Source organism: Cervus canadensis, chromosome 6 (assembly GCF_019320065.1).
Source record: "Cervus canadensis isolate Bull #8, Minnesota chromosome 6, ASM1932006v1, whole genome shotgun sequence".
Classification (NCBI taxonomy): domain Eukaryota; kingdom Metazoa; phylum Chordata; class Mammalia; order Artiodactyla; family Cervidae; genus Cervus; species Cervus canadensis.
Window position 1 is genome coordinate 82,372,477 of NC_057391.1, and position 20,462 is coordinate 82,392,938.

Sequence of the window (20,462 nt, forward strand, 5' to 3'; positions counted from 1 at the left end):
TGGAGGCCTCTGGCCCTGGAGGAGGAGTGGGCGGGGAGGTAGATGTCTCCGAAAGACAGGTCAGCACGCGTGGCCCTTCACCTTCTCTTCAAGATGCAAAGTTGGAGCTTTTACATTTTTTCCAGTTTTTAAAAAAATTTTGCACTAGAACAGTTTTGCCTTTGCAGAAAACTTGCAAAGATAGTGCCCACTGTTCCTGTATACCCCTGTCCAGCATTCCCTCTCACTGACTTCTGACGGTACGTTCGTCACAATGCTGAAAATGGCATTGGGATGTTCAGTCAGTTCAGGTCAGTTCAGTCGCTCAGTCGTGTCCAACTCTTTGCGACCCCCTGAATCGCAGCACGCCAGGCCTCCCTGTCCATCACCAACTCCCGGAGTTTATTCAAACTCTTGCCCATCGAGTCGGTGATGCCATCCAGCCATTTCATCCTCTGTCGTCCCCTTCTCCTCCTGCCCTCAATCCCTCCCAGCATCAGGGTCTTTTCCAGTGAGTCAACTCTTCGCATGAGGTGGCCAAAGTATTGGAGTTTCAGCTTCAGCATCAGTCCTTCCAATGAACACCCAGGACTGATCTCCTTCAGGATGGACTGGTTGGATCTCCTTGCAGTCCAAGGGACTCTCAAGAGTCTTCTCCAACACCACAGTTCAATTGGGATGTTACTATTAACTAAATGCTGAACTTGGTTCAGATTTCATCCGCTTCCCACTGCTGTCCCTTTTCTCTTCCAGGACTCAGCCCTGCATCCTGTAGTCACACCTCCTTAGTCTCCTCTGGTTTGTGACAGCTTCTCAGACTTTTCTTAGTTTTCATGAGTTTGACAGCTTTGAAGTTTGCTGGCTGGGTATTTCGCTTTTGTATTTTTACACTTTCTTTTGCCATCGGGAATCATGATGTTGGGAGGCAGAGAAATGGCAGAGGTCAAGCTCAGAAGGCAGGAGTTGGAAGGGCCCGGGTTCAAATCCTGACTGTGCCCCCGACCCACGAAGAACCCTCCCGTTTCTCGGTTTCTCTCCCCTTACAGGGGGGTGAGGCTGCCTCCCTCGGGAGTGGGGGACCTGGTGACGGTTCCCTGGATGGATGCTAAAGTGCTCAGAAATTCAGGTTTCCTCTTTGGGGAACCCCTGATGGGACCAATGGCCCTGAAGACCTTGTTCACTCCTCTCCAGGAGCCAGGGTTATGAAATGCCAGAGTGAGGAGGATGACGGGGAGGGTGTGACAACTTTTCAGGAAGCGGACACTTTGCAAAACTTTTGAAAATAAGATCATAATTTGGTCCCCGCAGTAACTCCATGAGGCAGTGAGATGGGTTAGACCTGTTAGAGTCCCTCAGACTGCAAGGAGATCCAACCAGTCCATCCTAAAAGAGATCAGTCCTGAGTGTTCATTGGAAGGACTGATGTTGAAGCTGAAACTCCAATACTTTGGCCCCCTGATGCGAAGAGCTGACCCATTTGAAAAGACCCTGATGCTGGGAGGGATTGGGGGCAGGAGGAGAAGGGGATGACAGAGAATGAGATGGTTGGATGGCATCACCGACTCAATGGACATGAGTTTGGGTGAACTCCGGGAGTTGGTGATGGACAGGGAGGCCTGGCGTGCTGTGGTTCATGGGGTTGCAAAGAGTTGGACATGACTGGGCTACTGAACTGAACTGAACTGAACTGAAGCGATGGAGAAACTGAGGTTCAGAGACCGTCAAGAATCTGCTAAAGGTCATGGAGGAGGGAAGGGGCAGAGCCGAGACCTGAACTGAGAGAGCCCGGATTTGGTGTTCCTCCCAGCTCAGCCTGGCCCGAGCTGGCTGGTGGGCAGGGCAGGTGGCCCTGGGGTGGGTGTGGGTGCGGAAGTCGTGCTCCCCTGATCCTGGGCTGGAGGGGGTCTGTCGTGTGGAGCAGGTGGGCTGGCGTTTGGCTGGGACACGTGGACGGGACAGGGCAAGAGAGTGGAGACTTACGGATTCCCAGTCTCTCCATGTCGTCTTGATTAGAACAGGCAGTGTTCCATTTTGTAATGTGGATTTTCTCTTTCTCTTTGGCGATTTCGTTTTTAACCCTTGAATTACCTGTGAAACCAGGATGAGCCGAAAGCTCATGACTGGGGCCTGCTTCCCAGGGACACCTTGGGACCAGTGCTCTTTCCAGTGTCTTGCGTCTTCTGGCCCCACCAGCAGATGGCTAGGCTGTCTCCATTTTCCAGAAAGGGAAATGAAGTGAGGGCAACTGACTGTCTCAAGAACACACAGCCTTGGAGCCGGGGCAAAAGCCTTATCAGTCACTGGGCTGTTTCTACTCAGCATAATAAGAACCTCAGAAGACCCTTGTTGCTGTTTATTTCTTTAAAACCATGAAATGTAAACTACAAAATATTCCACCTTTGAAAAGGGGAGCTGTCTCTGTGTGTGTGTGTGTGTATACTATGAGGACAAAGAACAAAGCAATTTTGGCATTTAGGCCAAACAGCTGAAGTGTCAGTTGCTCAGCTGTGTCCGACTCTTTGCAGCCCCATGGACGATAGTCCAACAGGCTCCTCTGCTCATAGGATTCTCCAAGCAAGAATACTGGAGTGAGTACTCATGCCTTTCTCCAGGGAATCTTCGCAACCCAGGGTCTCCTGCATTGCAGGCAGGATCTTTACCACCTGAGCCATCAGGAAAGGTAACATCTCCTCTCAGTTCCACCACGGCACATAGAGGGTGAAGGGGTGGGCTGTCCTTTCTAAAGGAGCCTCTGAGGCCTGTGACTGCCTTTCCCTTGATATTTGGGTTCCCATTCAACCCACTTTGCACTTTCTACATTCAAGGCCACCGCCTTGTAGCTCTGCCCAAGAACGACAAGGCCCTAGCAATTCTGTTTCTATGTGATGTCTCTTGTGCGCGTCCCCCATTACTGAGTTGTGCCCAGTTTTCAGATCTCTGAAGAGCCTAGCATCTCACTGAGCAGGCTGAGTGTTCACCTGCCACCTCATTCTCTTAGACCTGGTATCTGGCCTTGGGACACGGGTCCCCATACCTGGGTTGTCCAGAGAAGTGATTTTGCAGAGGCCTGCTGTCTTAGTCTGTCTGCTCAGGATGCCGTAACAAAATGCCATAGACTGGGTGGCTTAGGAACAACAGAAATTTATTTCTTGCAAGCCCAAGGTCAAAGTGCTGGTAATTCAGTGTCTGGTGAGGGGCCACTTACTGATTCACAGAGAGCTGTCTTTTCACTGAGTCCTTACACGAAGTGAGGGGTGGGAGCTCTCTGTGGTCTCTTTTGTAAGGGCACTGATCCAATTTATGAGGGCTTCACCCTTATGGCCCAGTCACCTTCCATAGCCCCCCAGTACCGTCACATTGGGGTTCAGGTCTCCACATATGAATTTTGGGGGGAGGACATACACACTGTGTCTATGACACCTGCTGTCTTCTTTCTGAATGTCAGTAATTTCTGCCCCTCCTCCCAGCTGGGACTCACTAGGAGAAAGTTTCTCTTCTGCCCCCTTTAAAGACCTGTCTGGCCAAGAAAAGGAAGAAGTAGCTGTTTGGAGTCATCACATTTCTTCAGAGATGGTCCTTGATCTTCTGGAGGAGGCAGGCTGGGCAGAGTGACTGAAACCCCCAAAGTGGGTGTCAGGATGGATGAGCATTCAAGACCAACCCTTCGATGTACCATAGCAGCTGTGTGGCCTAGGAGCCTCACCGCCTGTGCTCCCATAGATCTTCCCATCTGTAAAACAGGACTAGAAATCCAGAGTTATTGGGAGGATTAAATAAGTTTGTATGTGCAAAGCACTCTGTGCGTAATAAGTGCCTGCTAAACAAAAAAGTTCAGTTCGGTTCAGTTCAGTTGCTCAGTCGTGTCCAATTCTTTGCGACCCCATGGACTGTAGCACACCAGGCTTCCCTGTCCATCACCAACTTCTGGAGCTTGCTCAAACTCATGTCCGTTGAGTCAGTGATGCCATCCAACCATCTCATCCTCTGTCGTCCCCTTCTCCTACTGCCCTCAATCTTTCCCAGAATCAGGGTCAATTCCCAGTGAGTCAATTCTTCGCATCAGGTGGCCAAAGTATTAGAGTTTCAGCTTCAGCATCAGTCCTTCCAATGAACACCCAGGACTGATCTCCTTTAATATGGACTGGTTGGATCTCCTTGCAGTCCAAGGGACTCTCAAGAGTCTTCTCCAACACCATGGTTCAAAAGCATCAATTCTTTGGCACTTAGCCTTCTTCACAGTCCAACTCTCACATCCATACATGACCACTGGAAAAACTATAGCCTTGACTAGATGGACCTTTGTTGGCAAGGTAATGTCTTTGCTTTTTAATATGCTGTCTCGGTTGGTCACAAACAAGAAACAAGAAATGAAAAACAGGAAAAGAAATTTTTAAAAAATATTTATTTATTTTGACTGTGCTGGGTCATTGTTGCTATGCGCAGGTTTTCTCTAGTTGCGGCGGGTGGGGGCTACTGTCTAGTGGTGGGTGGTGCTTGGGCTTCTCGATGTTACTACAGCTTCCCTTGTTGAAGAGCACAGACCTTAAGGGGCGCGCAGACTTCAGTAGTTGCGGCACACAGGCTTGGTTGCCCCACAGCATGTGGGATCTTCCTGGACCAAGGTGGATTCTTAAGCACTGGACCACCAGGGAAGCCCGAGAAAGGAAATTTAGTGTAATTACTGCTTTAAATAATACAGCAACATTCATTTTTTTTTTTTTTTAATCTCTAAAGGGCTTCCATGTCTGTTTTCTTACAGCCTTGACATCCAGCCAGGAAAGTAGGGCAGTTTTTCTTGGACCCAGTTTACCCGTGTGGCACCTGAGATGCAGGGAGTGTAGCGGCTTGTCCAAGGGCACTCAGCAAAGCAGTGGGGACGCTGAGGCCTGACCCTGTGGTCCCAGGGGTGTCCCCGTCTGGCACACGTGCCGCCCCGAGGGCCTTTCCTGCAGGCGTGACAGCAGCCCCTGGCCCTCCAGTGCTCCATCACAAAGGACAAGGATGTTTCCTCTCATCCCCTTCCAGGAGCAGCTGTCCTCCCCACCCCACTCTGACTTCCCAGGGAAAGTGAAAGGATTAGTCACTCAGTCCGACTGTTTGCAACCCCATGGACTGTAGCTGCCAGAATCCTCTGTCCATGGAATTCTCCAGGCAAGAAAACTGGAGAGGGTTGCCATTTCCTTCTCCAGGGGATCTTCCCAACCTGGGGATCGAACCTGTGTCTCCTGCACTGCAGGCAGATTCTTTACTGCCTGAGCTACCAGGAAACGGAACCTCCTAGGGAGAAGGGCCTTAATCCTGTTTGGTTCTGGCAAGGGGTGGCTCGCCTCTCAAGCCAGTGACAGGGCTGGTGTCATTGCCAGCAGCATCTTGGTGGGATGAAGGTTGCATTAGTGAGCAGTCATTGAAATGCAAAATAACATTTTGATCGAGCCAGCAGGCTGTTTATTTATCAGATCAATAGTCAAAATGCCCCATCTGAGGAGTCCTCCTGATAAGAGACAGCATTTCCAAGGGCAAGCCTGGTGAATCCAGCCCCTCCTCACTCCCAAAGCCTCAGATTAAGGGAGGGCCAAGGAGCCTGGGAGTGAGTCATTTCTGCTTCCCCCTTTCTTCTTACATCCAGTGTTTTAGAAGAGACTGCTGAGACCCAAACTATCAGACCATCCCTGCCGTGGCTGGAAGGACCTGCACCCAAGTTCTGGGGAATCATAGCAACAGCGCACATTTATTGATGTTGCGGGAAGGGGGACCGCTTCCAAGGCCTGAGAGCGGGTCTTGTCTGACACTCGGAAGTGAATTGTTCAAGGAGATACATGTGCTGACGAAGCAAGAGACCTCATTGGGAGGGCACATTGAGAGCAGGAGGGTGAGGGGACCCAGGAAGACTGCTCGGCCACGTGGCTTGCAGTATCAGGTTTTACGGTGATGGGATCAGTTTCTAGGTTATCTCTGGCCAGTCGTTCTGATTCAGGGTCCTTCCTTGTGCACAGATCGCTCAACCAAAATGGATTCCAGCAACAAAGATTCTGGGAGGGTATATGGACTGGCATTTCCTGTCTACTTTTGCCCTTTCCCAAATTCTTCTGGCTGGTGGTGACTTGTTAGTTCTGTGTTCCTTACCAGGATCTCCTGTCGTAAAATAACTCATGCAAATGGTTACTATGGTGCCTGGCCAGGGCAGGCAGTTTCAGTCAGTGTTTCCCCTGACACTGTTCAGATCAGTTCAGTTCAGTCGCTCAGTCGTGTCTGACTCTTTGCGACCCCATGAACCGTAACATGCCAGGCCTCCCTGTCCATCACCAATTCCCGGAGTTCACCCAAACTCATGTCCATTGAGTCGGTGATGCCATCCAACCATCTCATCCTCTGTCGTCCCCTTCTCCTCCTGCCCTCAATCTTTCCCAGCATCAGGGTCTTTTCCAGTGAGTCAGCTCTTAGCATCAGGTGGCCAAAGTATTAGAGCTTCAGCTTCATTGACACTCTGTTGGTGTTTCCCATTTATTGTGTCATTTAATCCTCAGAACAGTTCTTAGAGGTAAGTATTAATCTCTTTATAGTACCCATTTTGCAGATGAAGAAACTGAGTCATGGAGAGGCAGCACAGACAGTGAGTGACAAAGCCGGGATTCACACCGGGTGATCTGGGCCCAGAACCCTCATGCCTGGGCCTGCTTCCGTCCCCTCTAGGGGGCAGGGAGCAGTTGTGGCTTCTTTTCACTATTACAGAGTCAGGTTCCTGGCTCCGAAGGTGAGGCAGGCTTTTTCTAACCCTACATCCCACAGGTTTTTATTGATTACATTGCTTCCTGTGTTAAAATATCTTCTTTAACATTTCAAAACTAGATTTCTTGATCAGTGGATCTGAGAGGCTAGCTTCTTGAAGTTGCTTCTAAACACATTACATGGTTTGGGGCACTTAAGTAAATAAATAAAAGAAAGAAAAATGCATGCATCATTCGCAAAGTCTTTCCACCAGGACTAGCGGAATTTGGTGGGAACTGAGGGCAAGTGTTAGTCTTTCCGGGGGACTGTTGGCTGGATCTCTGCTCCTGAGGTCCTGGCTGGCTCCCTTGCCCTGACTCTGGCCTTGTCTTGTGCCTCAGGCCTGCTTCTGTTGCAGCCAGAGGGGCAGACCTTGGGTAAGCCTCACATCCCACCCAACTCTCACTGTCTTCTTCACTTAACAAACATTTTCTGAACATCTGTTGTACCAGGAAGCATCCTTGAGTGTGGAGAACAGCAGAGAAAGCAGACATAGTCCCTGCCTTCATGTCCGGGGTGGAGTGTGGTGGGAGGGCACAGGAGGCCAGTGTGGCTGGCCTAAAGTGACCCTAAGGAGGAGTGGGCAGCTGCGGAAAGGACCCCTGCCTTCCTGAGAGTGTGATGGGGATGCCCTGGCTGTGTCCAGCCAGAGAATGTTGGGACTTACTCCCCTTTGCCTTGTAACTCACTCTGGCACTTTCTGGCCGTGTGTTCCCTGCCAAGATATTTAACCCCTCTGGGCCTCTGTTTCCTCATCTGCAAAATGGGAGAATAACAGGTTGTTGACAGGAACCTCGTGCATGTAGTTCCGTGACCAGCACAGAATGAGCCCTCCTGTGGTCACCATGACAGAGCTCAAGAGCGGGTTCCCAGTTGGCCGCAATGCCAGGCTCTCAGCTGTCCACCGAGTTATGATATCTCTGTGTCATCTGCCCATGCTGCCCGTTGGCACAAAGGCTGAAAAACTGAGTCAGGGAGAGAAGTGGATGCTGGGAGCCCCAACCTTCCTGTGTCATCCCTGCGGTGGATAAGGCCACGTGCAAAGGGCCAGTGCTGTGAGCAGGCGGCAGATGGAAGTGTGGTCTCTCTCGCTGGGTCTGCACACTGCCCTGCAGGAATGCACACAGGAGGCAGGCAGTGAGGCCCAGGAACAGCACACGCAAAAGAGCCTCAGGAGTGTGATCGCACAAGCAGCAGAGTAGAAGTCAGCAGTGAGCCAAGTGCCTTAAATGCCGATTCCATCTAGGGCTGCATCAACAGAAGTATAGTATCGAGGATGAAGGAGGTGTCGGAACTGCTCTGCACTGGTCAGAACTCACCTGAAGGCTGTGCTTTTTTTTTCTTTTTATTTTTTTTGATGTGGACCAAATTTAAAATCTTTATTAAATTTGTTACAATATTGCTTCTGTTTTGGTTTTTTTTTTTTTTTTTTTGGCCACAAGGCATGTGTTCCTAGCTCCCCAACCAGGGATCAAACCCACAGCACCCTGCACTGGAAGACAAAATCTTTTCTAAAAAATTAATTAGTTTTTGGCTGTGCGGAGTCTTGATCGCTGTGTGAGGGCTTTCTCTAGTTGCTGAGAGCAGGGGCTCTTCATTGCAGTGCAGGGGCGCAGTAGCTGTGGTGCCCAGGTTTAGTTGCTCTGCGGCATGTGGAATCTTTCCCGACTAGGGATCAAACCCGTGTCCGCTGCACTGGCAGACTCTTATCCACTTGACTGCCACAGAAGTCCCTGCGCTCTGTTCTGATGTTCCTTTTTATGAGGAGTAAACACAGCAGATGGGTGATTCTCAAAGGAGAGCAAAATGTGAGCAGGAGTGATTCCAGGTCCAGGAGATGCATTCTGGTGAGGAGGACTCAGGAAGCCTCCTTTGGCCATCTGCAGGCCTATCGGGTGGAAAGGGGTTAGGTTTGTTCTGTAGGTCCTAAGGGATGGAGTTGTTCAAACTATAACTGAAAGTTATAGAGAGAAGCTGAAAGCTCCAGAGAGAATATTTTGGCTCTTGACAAAGAACTTGCAAAAAAAAAATCTAAGTTGTCTAAAGATGGAAGCAGCTGCCACCTGAACTAGTGACCTCCTTTTCACTGGCGGCTTCAGCCAAGGCAGGTGGCCGCGGGACAGACCAGGGGTGCTTTGATTTCCTGCCTGGTCCAAGCGCAGCCGGCTGGGCGAGGGCCCTGTCCGCGGGCCTCCAGGGGTCTTTCTGCTGTTCCTCCAACTCAGAGCTCTCCCGCCATGCCTCTCGCCCTGTCTTTGCTCCGGCTTTGCTTAAAATGTCACCTCCTCAGAGAAGCCTTTTCTGGCCACCGTGTCCGGATACTGTTCTATTCTGCCATCTGTGCCTGGCCCTTCTCTTTCTTCATAGTTCAGTTCAGTCACTCAGTCGTGTCCGACTCTTTGCGACCCCAGGGACTGCAGCACGCCAGGCCTCCCTGTCCATCACCAACTCCCAGATCTTGCTCAAACTCATGTCCATTGAGTTGGTGATGCCATCCAACCATCTCACCCTCTGTCGTCACCTTCTCCTCCTGCCTTCTTCATAGTGCTCGTGATTATGCTGTTTCACTGGTTGTGTTTGTTAGAGTGGGTAACACTTGTTATTGTCACATAGTCAATACAACCCCTGTTTCAGCGGCTTAGCGTGACAGGTGATACCGTGCCCACCTAACATTTTGGGGAAGCTGCTTGGCAGATAGCCTTTCGTGAAGTTTTCCTTGGGTCCAGGTTCCTTCCAACTTGTGGCTCTGCTGCGCCCCAGGGCGTTGGAGTCCCCTCCTGGAGACTCTGCCTGGATCCTGTGTGGCCTGCAGACGGGGAAGGACGGAGAGAGAGAGGAGTTGGGGCAGGGGGTGGCCAGGGGAGAATTTTATGGGCCAGATGGGGGAGTCGCTTACATCTCTTTGCCCACATGCCCTTGGCCAGGACCCAGTCTATGGACACAGCTGACTGCAAGGGAGACTGGGAAGTGTGGTCTTCCTGTGTCTAGGCAGAACGTGAAGCTGCTTTTGGTGAACTCATGGCCATCTCAGCTATACTTATTATCATATTTCATTGAATCTATGACATCATAGACACCATTATTTTTATAACCACTAATTAGATGAAACTATGGCATGCCATTGATTCAAGATGCATTCTGATTGCAAAGATGTTAAAATGTGAAAAAAAAAAAAAAAGGAAACTAGACCAAAAAAAAAAAAAAAGTGAATAAAAGGGTATAGCTTAAAGTCAATGAAATACAGTGTTGCCACTCCTTGAGTACAGAAATCTGTTCACCTTGGACACCAATCCATCCTTGGGGCTAGAAGGGTGTCTGGCACACCATGGATACTCAAGGAATAGTTGAAATGAATGAAGGAGGGAGGGGGCGAGTGGATGAATGGATGAGATGGCTGGGGGTGGTTAGCTGTCACCACCCCCCGTTTGAGCTGCCACAGCAAGGAATCATGCCTCATCACCCCCCTGAGCATAGGAACTGCCATGCTGTCTGGTAGCTGCCAACTGAGGCTCCTGGGGCTCTGGTCCTGGCAGGCACCCTTCTCCACTGCCAGCTTCCATATTCATCTTTCTTGCTGCACCACGGTATGAAGTATGACCTCGCTCACGCTTGGAACTATCTATCTTACGGCCTTTGTCCCTGGAGAGGCAGCCGTGACACCAAGGTCTCAAGGGAGAGACGCTGCCCAGCGTGGGCTAGATGCACAGCTCTGGGTCACTCTGCTGGGCCAGCAGGTAGAGAGCCTTACAAATGTGGCAATTCCTATGGCATCTTGGTGTGCACATGGGAATGAGAGAGAGAGAATGCTGGAGCTGGTTGGCAGCTCCCAAAAGAGAGGCTGGTTAGTTCCAATAGTTGGTTCTAGTAGCACCTGAATAAGGAACCTCTTTGTCTGAAAAGGGACTTTCTCAGTGCAAGCTGCAACATGCAGAGAAGCACACAAATGCACGATTAAATGGTGGATGGATGCATGCATGACAGATGAATGATGGGAAGGGGAGAGGGAGCAAGACAGGCTTGCTTGCTGTGGGACAGAACTTATTAGAGACTGAATGGAAACTGTCTCTTCATTACCAAAAAGAGTGCTAGTAACAACTGCTAGCGGTACTTACTGAGCACTTTTCCCAGGTATAGTTCTAAGCTCTTTTCTGTATTAACTCACTAATCCTCAAGACTACCCTATGAGATACATATGATAATTATCACCATCCCCATTTTACAGATGAATAAACTGAGGCTCAGAGAGATTAAATTACGTGTGAGAGACAGAACTGGAATTCAAACTCAGGCAAGCCAGCTCCAACCACTAAGCTCTATGACCCAACACCATGGCACCTCTAGGATTAAATATCATCTGAAAACTGCCAAATCTATTCAGTGACAGTAGGTGGGATATTTATGCCATATCACTGCGTATTATGGGGTGAAAATGAAAACAGACTCAAGAAGAGTTTAGATTCCTGGATGTCAGATCTCCAATAGTAATGGAAAGGAAGATCGCTCGAGGTGTGTTTGGGGGCATCTTTTGAAATTATGAGCTGTCCTTCCTCCAGACACATCTGTGGTGTCAGAGGCCAGAGTTTAGCCAAATGGGCTAAAGTGAGAGCCATCAGATACTTTGGGGTCCTGCATGAGGGCACTCCCCTACGAGGACTGGGGTGAGGGCTGAAGTTTTTAATTGGTCTGCCCAGAGGGGGCCCCTCTGTCTAACCTGCACACAGCCACAAGAAGAGCCAGCGACTGTCCACTGTGAGCCGGAGCTCTGCCAGGGGACCCGGCCCTCCCAGTGTCTCGGGGCAGCCCCTCAGTGCCCAGCAGTCTCCTCCTGCTTTGGCGAAGCCTCTCTCTTCTCATGATGATGGATGCAGCCTGGGACATCATGGATAAAAACCTCGATTGAAAGGCACTAATTACCCATCATTATTTTCCGTGCCGTAATTTGTGTGGAACGAGATTTCAATCAGTTGTCTGGGATCAGCCTGGCTTTGACTAATCTTTCTAACGACAAGATGCTTAATTACAGATTTTTGCCTGAGCTGCAGCATACAGGGGGAGGCAGGCTCTTACTGAAGCCAGTTTGCAATCGGGTCATTTTGTAGTCTTAAGTCCCAGGCTTAAGGGAAGAGAGAGAAAGAGAGCATGAGGAAAGCATTCCTAAGGAGACCAGACAAAAACCGAGCCAGCACAGGACCGGTGCTGCGGTAGTGAGGTGGTGATGGAAGGTAACAGGTGGACGGAGTCAGCCTGTTCCCCTGCCCAGGTCACCTCCCAACTGTGTCTCCAGGCAGCCCCCAGCCAGCCTGGCTCTCTAGTAAAGTGTCTTTGAGTGAGTCACAACTTCTGGGGGCTTCAGCTCCTCCTCTGAAAGTCACCAGGTCAGCCAGGAGAATCTCTGGGCATTTATGATGAGCTGATTCCCGCTGTGCTGGTGTCTGTCCAGGAAAACGGGTCCAGCGTTGAAAGATATGCCTTGCAAGATTTCATGAGAGATAAAAACACTATGTATTGAAATGGGTGGTTTCAGACTACTGCAGGAGAAAGTCAATTTGAGTTAAAGAAATATATAAGTGTAAGGGGAAAAAAAAATATATATATATATATATATATATATATGAAGAATGGGCTCAGATGCATGAAATTGGATTAACTGCAAGCCTTGGTTCATAATACTTCCTTCCTCCCCACCCCCACCCCTCCCTCCCTTCCTTCTTCCCTCCCTCCCATGTGATAAGTCCTCATGAATCCGTGTCCCAACAGGAATGCTGGGGACCTTGTCAGTTACTCACATTTGGCCACATGGTCCTCCTCATCTTTTTCCCTCCAATAAAGGTTCATTCTGCTTTCTCTAACATTATTTGTAAAGGAAGTTTAGCTCTGTTACTTTCAAGTGCCTGGGGGGCTGATTCATAACAAATAAAGCCTTGCTGGAGGGTCTGAGGGTCAGCTTTAATGAACAGCTCAGTGGCTCCTGGTTAGCAAATTAATTATTGGGAATGTACATAAGAGTCTCTCAAGTGTTCAGAAGCTATTTTTCTTCTGTAGAGTGGATTCCTGTTTCAGGCTTATTTATCCTCTTAATTTTCCTAACCCACCAGTTTTCTCTCCTGGTTAATGGCAAGTTCCTTGTGGAATTATCCTCAGTTCTAGAAATGGGGACTTGGTTGAGGGGAGAGCTTTGCTGGGTCTAACCCCAGGCTGCTGCCAGCTGCTGGATTTTCTGGGAGGGGTTTCATGGGCGAATCACAAGAGAGACACTGTCCACGGAGAGCTCGCTGGGCCCCAGCATGTTCTAAATGTCTCGCCTACATTATTTTTGTTGTTCAGTCGCTCAGTCGTGTCTGATTCTTTGTGACCCCATGGACCGCAGCACACCCGGCCTCCCTGTCCTCAGAGTTTGCTGAAACTCATGTCCACTGAGTTGGTGATGCCATCTAACCATCTCATCTTCTGTCGCCCCCCTTCTCCTCCTGCCCTCAATCTAGCCCCTGCTCACCCAGAACAGCCCTATGAAGGAGGTGCTGTGAGGGAGCCATTTTACAGATGAGGAACCTTGAGGCCCAGAGAGGTTGATCTGTTTACTCAAAGTCAACAGCTACTATGACTGGCTCATCTGACATCAGAGCAATGTCTTGTAACCATTAAGTGGCTTGGGGGCTTGTTTCTGCTCTTACAGGGCAGCCCGGCACAGAGCCAAAAGCTGATTCTGAGGGCAGCCCCTCTGCGTGTGACCCCAGTTCTGGTGTGTGGTGGCTGGACTCTACTCCGCAGAGGACAGAGAGCCAGGCCCTAGGCTTATCAGGCTGGCCCATCCCTCTTCCCTCCAGGAGACTTCGTTCCTCCAGAAGTTTCTTTTCTTTTTTTGCCTGCCCACCAGCAAGTGGCCTTAAGGGGGGTAGACCCCTGGGATTCCAGCTTTAAAAATTGATCGCTTTCTTGTTGAAATCCTGGAGTTTCTTTTCCTCTAGGGTTAGGGTTAGGTTCATGACAAAAGAGCTGAATGGTTTGGGTTTCCTTCAGAACTTCCAAGATGCTGTTGGTCTCTGTACTAGGAAAACCTCCAACCCACTTCACTGTCCAGCAAAGTGATTATCTGGCGGAGGCAGAGAGTAAGCTCAGGCATCCCAAGAGGTCAGGCCCCTCTGGGGTAAGGGCCCCACACTGGACACGAAGAGGGGCGGGCCTGGGTCGGCACTGGGGGACCATGTTAATCAGACGGTGGTGACATTGAGGCCAGGGTAACTCTAGCTGTGCTCCTGATACAAGCTGAATTAGACGGAAGAGAACGCCTCCGGGGACTTAGACCACTGACTATTGCTCTTTCAAAGGCAGCTCAGATGGGGCAGTGGGCCCCTCCCGCAAAGTCAATAGTCATCGACCAGTTGGGAACTGGGCCCCAGCCAACCACAGATGGTGGACTCCATGTGACCCTTTCCTCCCCAGGGCGCAAGCGTCAACAACTCCTCTGCCTCATCCCGACACTATGCTCTTCCTGCATCCTGTCCCGGCCACTGGCCCCATGGCCACATCCTCCTGAGCCTTGGCATCCCAGCTCCAATCTCTGAGATCTTCCCTGACCCAGCTTCCCATCTTTCCAGCTATCTGGGTTCTTCCTCCTGCTGTACTTCAGCCTCCACCCCCTGGGAACCCCCCCATCCACCCTCTAGCCTTCTGTCTTCTCAGCTTCTCAGGCAAGTCAGCCTTGTCTTCCCCCTTCCTTCCAATAGCCAAGTCAGTGGTTTTCAACTGGGGGTGGACAGAGGCAAGGATGCTGCTGACCGACCTGTGGTGCGCAGTCTGGCCCACAGTGAGGAATGACCAGCCCCAAATGTCACTAGTGCCTGGGTTGAGAAATGCAGATCAAAGCTTCCCTGTGTTGCTGCCTTGCAGGGTGAGTCAAGGGGCCTGGTAAGTCTTTATGCCTCTGATTTCTGTTCTCTCCTCCTCCCACAGTTGCTGTTGCAAACTTCCTTCCTTTTGCTAGATCTCCGGACCTCACCCCCCATTCCATAGAGTGTGGAGAGGCTGCCGGGGAGATGAGAGAGACCACCTCCAAACTTCCCCTCTGCGCAGCCAACCTTCCTTCCCCCTCGTACTGCCTCAGCTCATTTCTCTTCCAAGGCATCCAGATTCCATGTGGACTTCCACCGGGTCCCCTGACCACCTGTGTTATTCCTATAGGTTTCAAACTTAACTCCCCTGAGAATCACAGCTGGGGTGCTAAAAACACACCAACACACAGAACCAAAACTGCAGATTTCTGGGCCCCACCTACAGGGATGAATATTCAAAATATGACTGGGCTTCCCACATGGCTCAATGGTAAAAAAAAAAAAAAAAATCCGCCTGCCAATTCAGGAGACACAGATTTGATCACTGGGTCAGGAAGATGCCCAGGAAAAGGAAATGGTAACCCACCTCAGTATTCTTCACTGGGAAATCCCATGGACAGAGGAGCCTGAAGGGCTACAGTTCATGGCGTCGCAAAAGAGTCGGATATGGCTTATCGACTAAGGAACAACACCGGGTCAGGTCCAGGAAGCTACCTGTTCGACCAGCACCTTAGCTGACTCTGATGAAGGCTGGACCAGAATTTGAGAAAAGCTGACCCTCATCTTTGGTCATCTCAACCTCTCCATCTTGATTTGCTCTTTACCATTAGCACGTAACCTAGAGTCACCACAGAATTCATTGTCTCCTCTGGGGAGACAAGGGGAGTGGTGGATAATTATATTGGGTCAGTAGGTGGGATCAGGGTGGCTTCGGGCAAACTGGAAAGTAATTTTTAAATTTCTTAAGTTCCTTACGTTCTTGACACACCTCCTCCTCATCAAAGAAGCAGATAAATTACCGTCAATAACAACAAAAACATTCCTTCTCTGCCTCCACCACCCCTGATTCAAGTGGATGGTGTTGTGTAAAGGTGTGCAAGGAAGCCCCCACCTCTACCCTCTCCTCTGCCCGGGCTTCCAGAAAGATTGTCTGCCTTCAGTGCCTCCTGCAGCCCTGACCATATGGCTCCCACCCCTGCCCATGCCAGGACACTGCCCTGGGGACGTCACCAGCCACCTCCTGACTGCTCACTGAAGGGAACAAATGCACTCCTGACTTCCCCTGACTGCGGCTGCACCAGACCTGCTGCTACCCCCTTCTCCATGGCTGTCTTCACGTCCACAACTCACTCTCTCTTCTCAGCTCCTCTGGCCACTACTTCTTGGCCCTTTTCTTTCCCTTTGTCTTGACATTTTGCTTTTGAATTAAAGAGTGATGTCCAGAGGTTAAGGATGGGTGGGGGGAGGGGGCAGGTTTCCTGGAGGGAAAATGAATGCAAATACAAATGAATGAGTGAATGAATGAAACCAGACCTGAGGGGCATGGTGGGTGAGCCCCTGTTAGTGTAGTGTTCCCCAGTGTACCCCCTGCCTTGCGTTCCGCACACATGTGTTTGTTTAGTATCCGTCCTTCCGGGGAGAGGATGAGCTTCTTGACATCATGAGCTGTGCTGGGCATGTCCTCCTATCTGGTCAGCTCTTGGCACCCTGGTGCCCCGAGTATGTGTTGGTGCTTCTTGGAATAGACATTCTACTTGGGCCAAAATAATGGTCACCGAAACGAGAAGCCTGCAGGAATGAAATCATCAGACTCTCAGCTGGAGCCCAGGCACTAAATTAGTAGCTGGATTTCTGTGCCAACTCTGAGGTGAGGGGCAAGTTTGCTTCCTTTTCAGTCATAGAGTCACTTGGCCAGGGCCTGGAGGCGACAGCCTGGACAGGGTGCGTCTTGGCTGATCAGCCCACTAAAGAATGCTTTGTGCACCTTGAAGCCTTCAAGGCGAGGGCTAGGAGGGAAAACCAAGACTTAGGGCATGAAACCACTGCCCGGCCTGTGTGTCTGTCAGGGCTGGCTGAGCCGTGAGGTTGGGGAAGACGGTTGGAAAATTGTTCACTGGACGTAGCTGTAGGGCTCTCCAACTGCTTCCCTTGGGCACTAGCTTCTTGTACACCCGAGGGACAGATCTGAAGTGGGTGGTACATAATACGTGCTCACTAAAGAGCAGTTGCGATAATTACTGCTGACCTCAGGTGTGTCTTCCAAAACTTCTGGAGCACTCGCAAGCCTGATGGAGGAGGGCTTGGGTCTGGGAGCTGACTCGTCCTGAAGTGTTTGTCACAGCAGGCCGGGGATGTTCCTGGGGACTGCAGATCCCAAACGCTTGCTCCTTGGGAAAAAAGCTATGACCACCCTCGACAGCACCTTAAAAAGCAGAGACGTCACTTTGCCAACAAAGGTCCATATAGTCAAAGCTATGGTTTTTCCAGTAGTCATGTATGGATGTGAGAGTTGGATCATAAAGAAAGCTGAACATTGAAGAACTGATACTTTTGAACTGTGGTGCTGGAGAAGACTCTTGAGAGTCCCTTGGACATCAAGGAGATCAAACTAGTCAATCCTAAAGGAAATCAACACTAAGTATTCATTGGGAGGACTGATGCTGAAGCTGAAGCTCCAATACTTTGGCCACTTGATGCGAAAGGCTGACTCATAGGAAAAGACCCTGATGCTGGGGAAGATTGAGGGCAGGAGGAGAAGAGGGTGACAGAGGATGAGATGGTTGGATGGCATCACTGACTCAATGGACATAAGTTTGAGCAAACTTTGGGAGATAGCAAAGGACAGGGAAGCCTGGAGTGCTGTAGTCCGTGAAAAGTCAGACATGACTTAGCATCTGAACAACAAAGCCGCAGTGGGAGGGGATTATAAATGTAATAGCGCCTAGTCCACTCTCCCTGCAGGCCCAGCGCACGGGCATAGTAGGGAGTGAACCCACAGGCGCCTCTGTGCCTGCTCAGGCCGATGGTGTTTCCTGAGGACATGCCAGGGACCTGATGATGGATGGACGGGAGGCAGGTGACCATGTGGAGCCTGGGGACATGAGAGGGCACCTGTTAGAGGTGTAAAAAAAAACAGAGGAGACTTCCATTGGGGTGCCCTCTGCTGATGTAAGGGAAACTTGGGGCTAGCAGAAGAGGTATCTCAGAAGACTCAGGAATATTCAGTTTGAAACCAGAGAGACCGGGGAGCCTCTATCTCCAAACACTACATTCCAGTAGATAATAAACTTCTCAACAGTAGGAGCCTCTTAGGGATCTTTTATCCTTCTTATCAGAGAGAGCTCTCAATTTCTGATTAGAACTGTCTGCGGGGCAATGCCTCCGGACACGTTCAAGTGTAGATGGATGGGACAGCCCCCTGGGAGGGGCAGTGACTATGAAATCATTGGTAGGACCGGGGACAGGGGAGGCCCCTCCCCATTGTGATTGCCTTGGGTGGTGTGGGTAAGTGTGGCCAAGGTTGTGTTGTGAGGGTTGGCTTTGTGGGTGTGATAGGAGAGCCCCTTCCCCATGTGGGGGCCAATGCTTTCTTCAATGAGCTACTCAGAAAACAGGGGGCTACCTCTGAGCATCATTGGAGGTAGGACTCCAGCACTGGGACTCCCAGCTCCTCCAATGCGAGGACTCTCCCTTCTTCCCAGCCAGGGCCATCTTCACGTGAACAGGGCTGAACTCCCACCCTCTCCAGCCCCCTTCATTCTCCAGGACCTTTCCTTCTTAACTTCCACCTGCTGCTCAGGCATCCGCCATGGCCTCCTCTGTACCTCCACTCGGCCAGGCCAGGACGGACAGATGGACCTGCCTGGCCCAGAGCTCTGGAGTGTGGGCTGAGGCTGGGCTTCCCTGAGTGCACTTCCCTGCCCTTCACTCTTCTTGCTCACCTGGGAGAGAAGCCCCTCCCCTGGTCCTGGGAGTCGTATTTTGTCTGCCTTCTCATCCACCCATTGCGATTCTGGGAGGAGGGGTTTTCCCTATGGGAAATGTTTTATGACCCTTCGTGGTGATCCTGCCTTGCTGTTCTTGCTCCCTTGATTCTGCAGTGAGGCAGGGGCACTTAGAGGTGGAAACTTAAGGTTAAGAATCAGTGGGGTGATGCTCAGAGTCGGGGTTGGAGGGCTCCCTCGTGTTGCATGATGGAGGCACGGTCTCTTGAGGGGTAGGCTAACCTCTTCTGAGGCAACAGAGGGGAATGAGAGAGGGGGCCTGGGGGCTACCCTCCAGATGTGCCCCGGCCAGAGGGGGTCCCCAGAGGGCGGCCAGTTTGGCTGATGCCTTGGCCACAAGCCCTGCCTCTTGCCCTGGTCGGGTGACTTGGCACACCTGGTACCAGTCTCAGTGATGGTGGCCTTCAGGGGAAGCTCCAAGGTTGGGTTACCTGCTGCCCCGGGTTGGGGGTGGGGAGGTGGTCAGGTGAAGGGGGTCATCGGGTTGTGGTTCTAAGCGTGTCTGTTCTGAGGGCTGTCACCTTCGGACTTTCAAATCTATTACTGTTGCGTGGGAAGGTTGGCCAGATATTTTGGCTGAAGGTTACCACGTTTAGTCACCCTTTAGGCCAGCAGTTTGCAGAGGGATGGGGTGCCTCATCTGAAGTTTATTGATCAAACATAGTTTTCATTTTGAGGACTCAGAAGATTCTGGAGGGTAATGCCAGAAACTCACTCTGGCCTGTGCCGTTTTTCTTTTCCCCCCAGCCCAATTGACCTCTCCCCCACCCCCGCCAGCATTTTATCTCACCAATACCTTAGCATAAGGCCCCTCCCAGCCACCCCACCCACCCAGTGCCGGGAGCCCAAAGCTAATTCCTGGGGACGTCACACTCACCGCACCCTCTCCTGCTGACTCCTGCTTTCTCTGTCCCCAGGCTGCTGAACAGGATGTCCGCAGACGATCGGCACCTGGGCTCCAGCTGCGGCTCCTTCATCAAGACCGAGCCGTCCAGCCCGTCCTCGGGGATCGATGCTCTCAGCCACCACAGCCCCAGCGGCTCGTCGGACGCCAGCGGCGGCTTCGGTCTAGCCCTGGGCGCCCACGCCAACGGTCTGGACTCGCCGCCCATGTTCGCGGGCGCCGGGCTGGGAGGCACCCCGTGCCGCAAGGGCTACGAGGACTGTGCCGGCGGCCTCATGGAGGACTCGGCCATCAAGTGCGAGTACATGCTCAACGCCATCCCCAAGCGCCTGTGCCTCGTGTGCGGGGACATCGCCTCCGGCTACCACTACGGCGTGGCATCCTGCGAGGCCTGCAAGGCTTTCTTCAAGAGGACCATCCAAGGTGCGGGGCCGCCGGGCGGGCCAGGGAGGGGTGGGGGTGCGGTCCGGCAGGAAGCCAGTGATCGCCCAGAGCGAGCTCCTGGCGCAGATCTGGGCGCCTCTGAATGCCAGGTTCCAAAGGCTCTCCTTTCCATCTCCCGGAGCTTCTCATCCTGGGATTCTGGACATGGGCTCTAACTCCTGGGCTGTTGTTGAAATGGCATTCACCCCTTAGGGGACCCCGGAAGATCTGCACGAATGCCTCGGTGTGCCTAGGATGGGAAACACTGTCAAATGTGTGACCCTAAAGAGCTGATTCTGCGGGGGGGCGGGGGGGGGGGGAATGTTAGCAGCCCTATTTGCCGTGCAATTCCAGACCTCTTGAACTGTAATGGGTCTCTTATTTGGTTCGCTGGTGGCTCAGACAGTAAAGCGTCTGCCTACAGTGTGGGAGATCCGGGTTCAATCCCTGGGATAGGAAGATCTCCTGGAGAAGGAAATGGCAACCCACTCCAGTATTCTGGCCTGGAAAATCCCATGGATGGAGGAGCCTGGTAGGCTACAGTCCATGGGGTCGCAA

At 51.4% G+C, this 20,462-nt stretch overlaps 1 protein-coding gene across 3 annotated transcripts in view; it reads left to right on the forward strand.

Moving 5' to 3' along the window:
* ESRRB (estrogen related receptor beta) overlaps nt 1-20,462 on the forward strand; it is a 179,563-nt gene that overhangs the window by 103,857 nt on the left and 55,244 nt on the right. For 2 of the 3 annotated variants that reach the window (XM_043472622.1, XM_043472621.1), the window contains exon 2: nt 19,495-19,904. In XM_043472622.1, coding sequence (XP_043328557.1) covers nt 19,495-19,904 — 410 coding nt within the window. Of the gene's footprint in view, nt 1-11,998; nt 12,005-14,563; nt 14,572-19,494; nt 19,905-20,462 lie in introns of those variants that run through there. The other variant, XM_043472623.1, reaches the window with a different exon arrangement.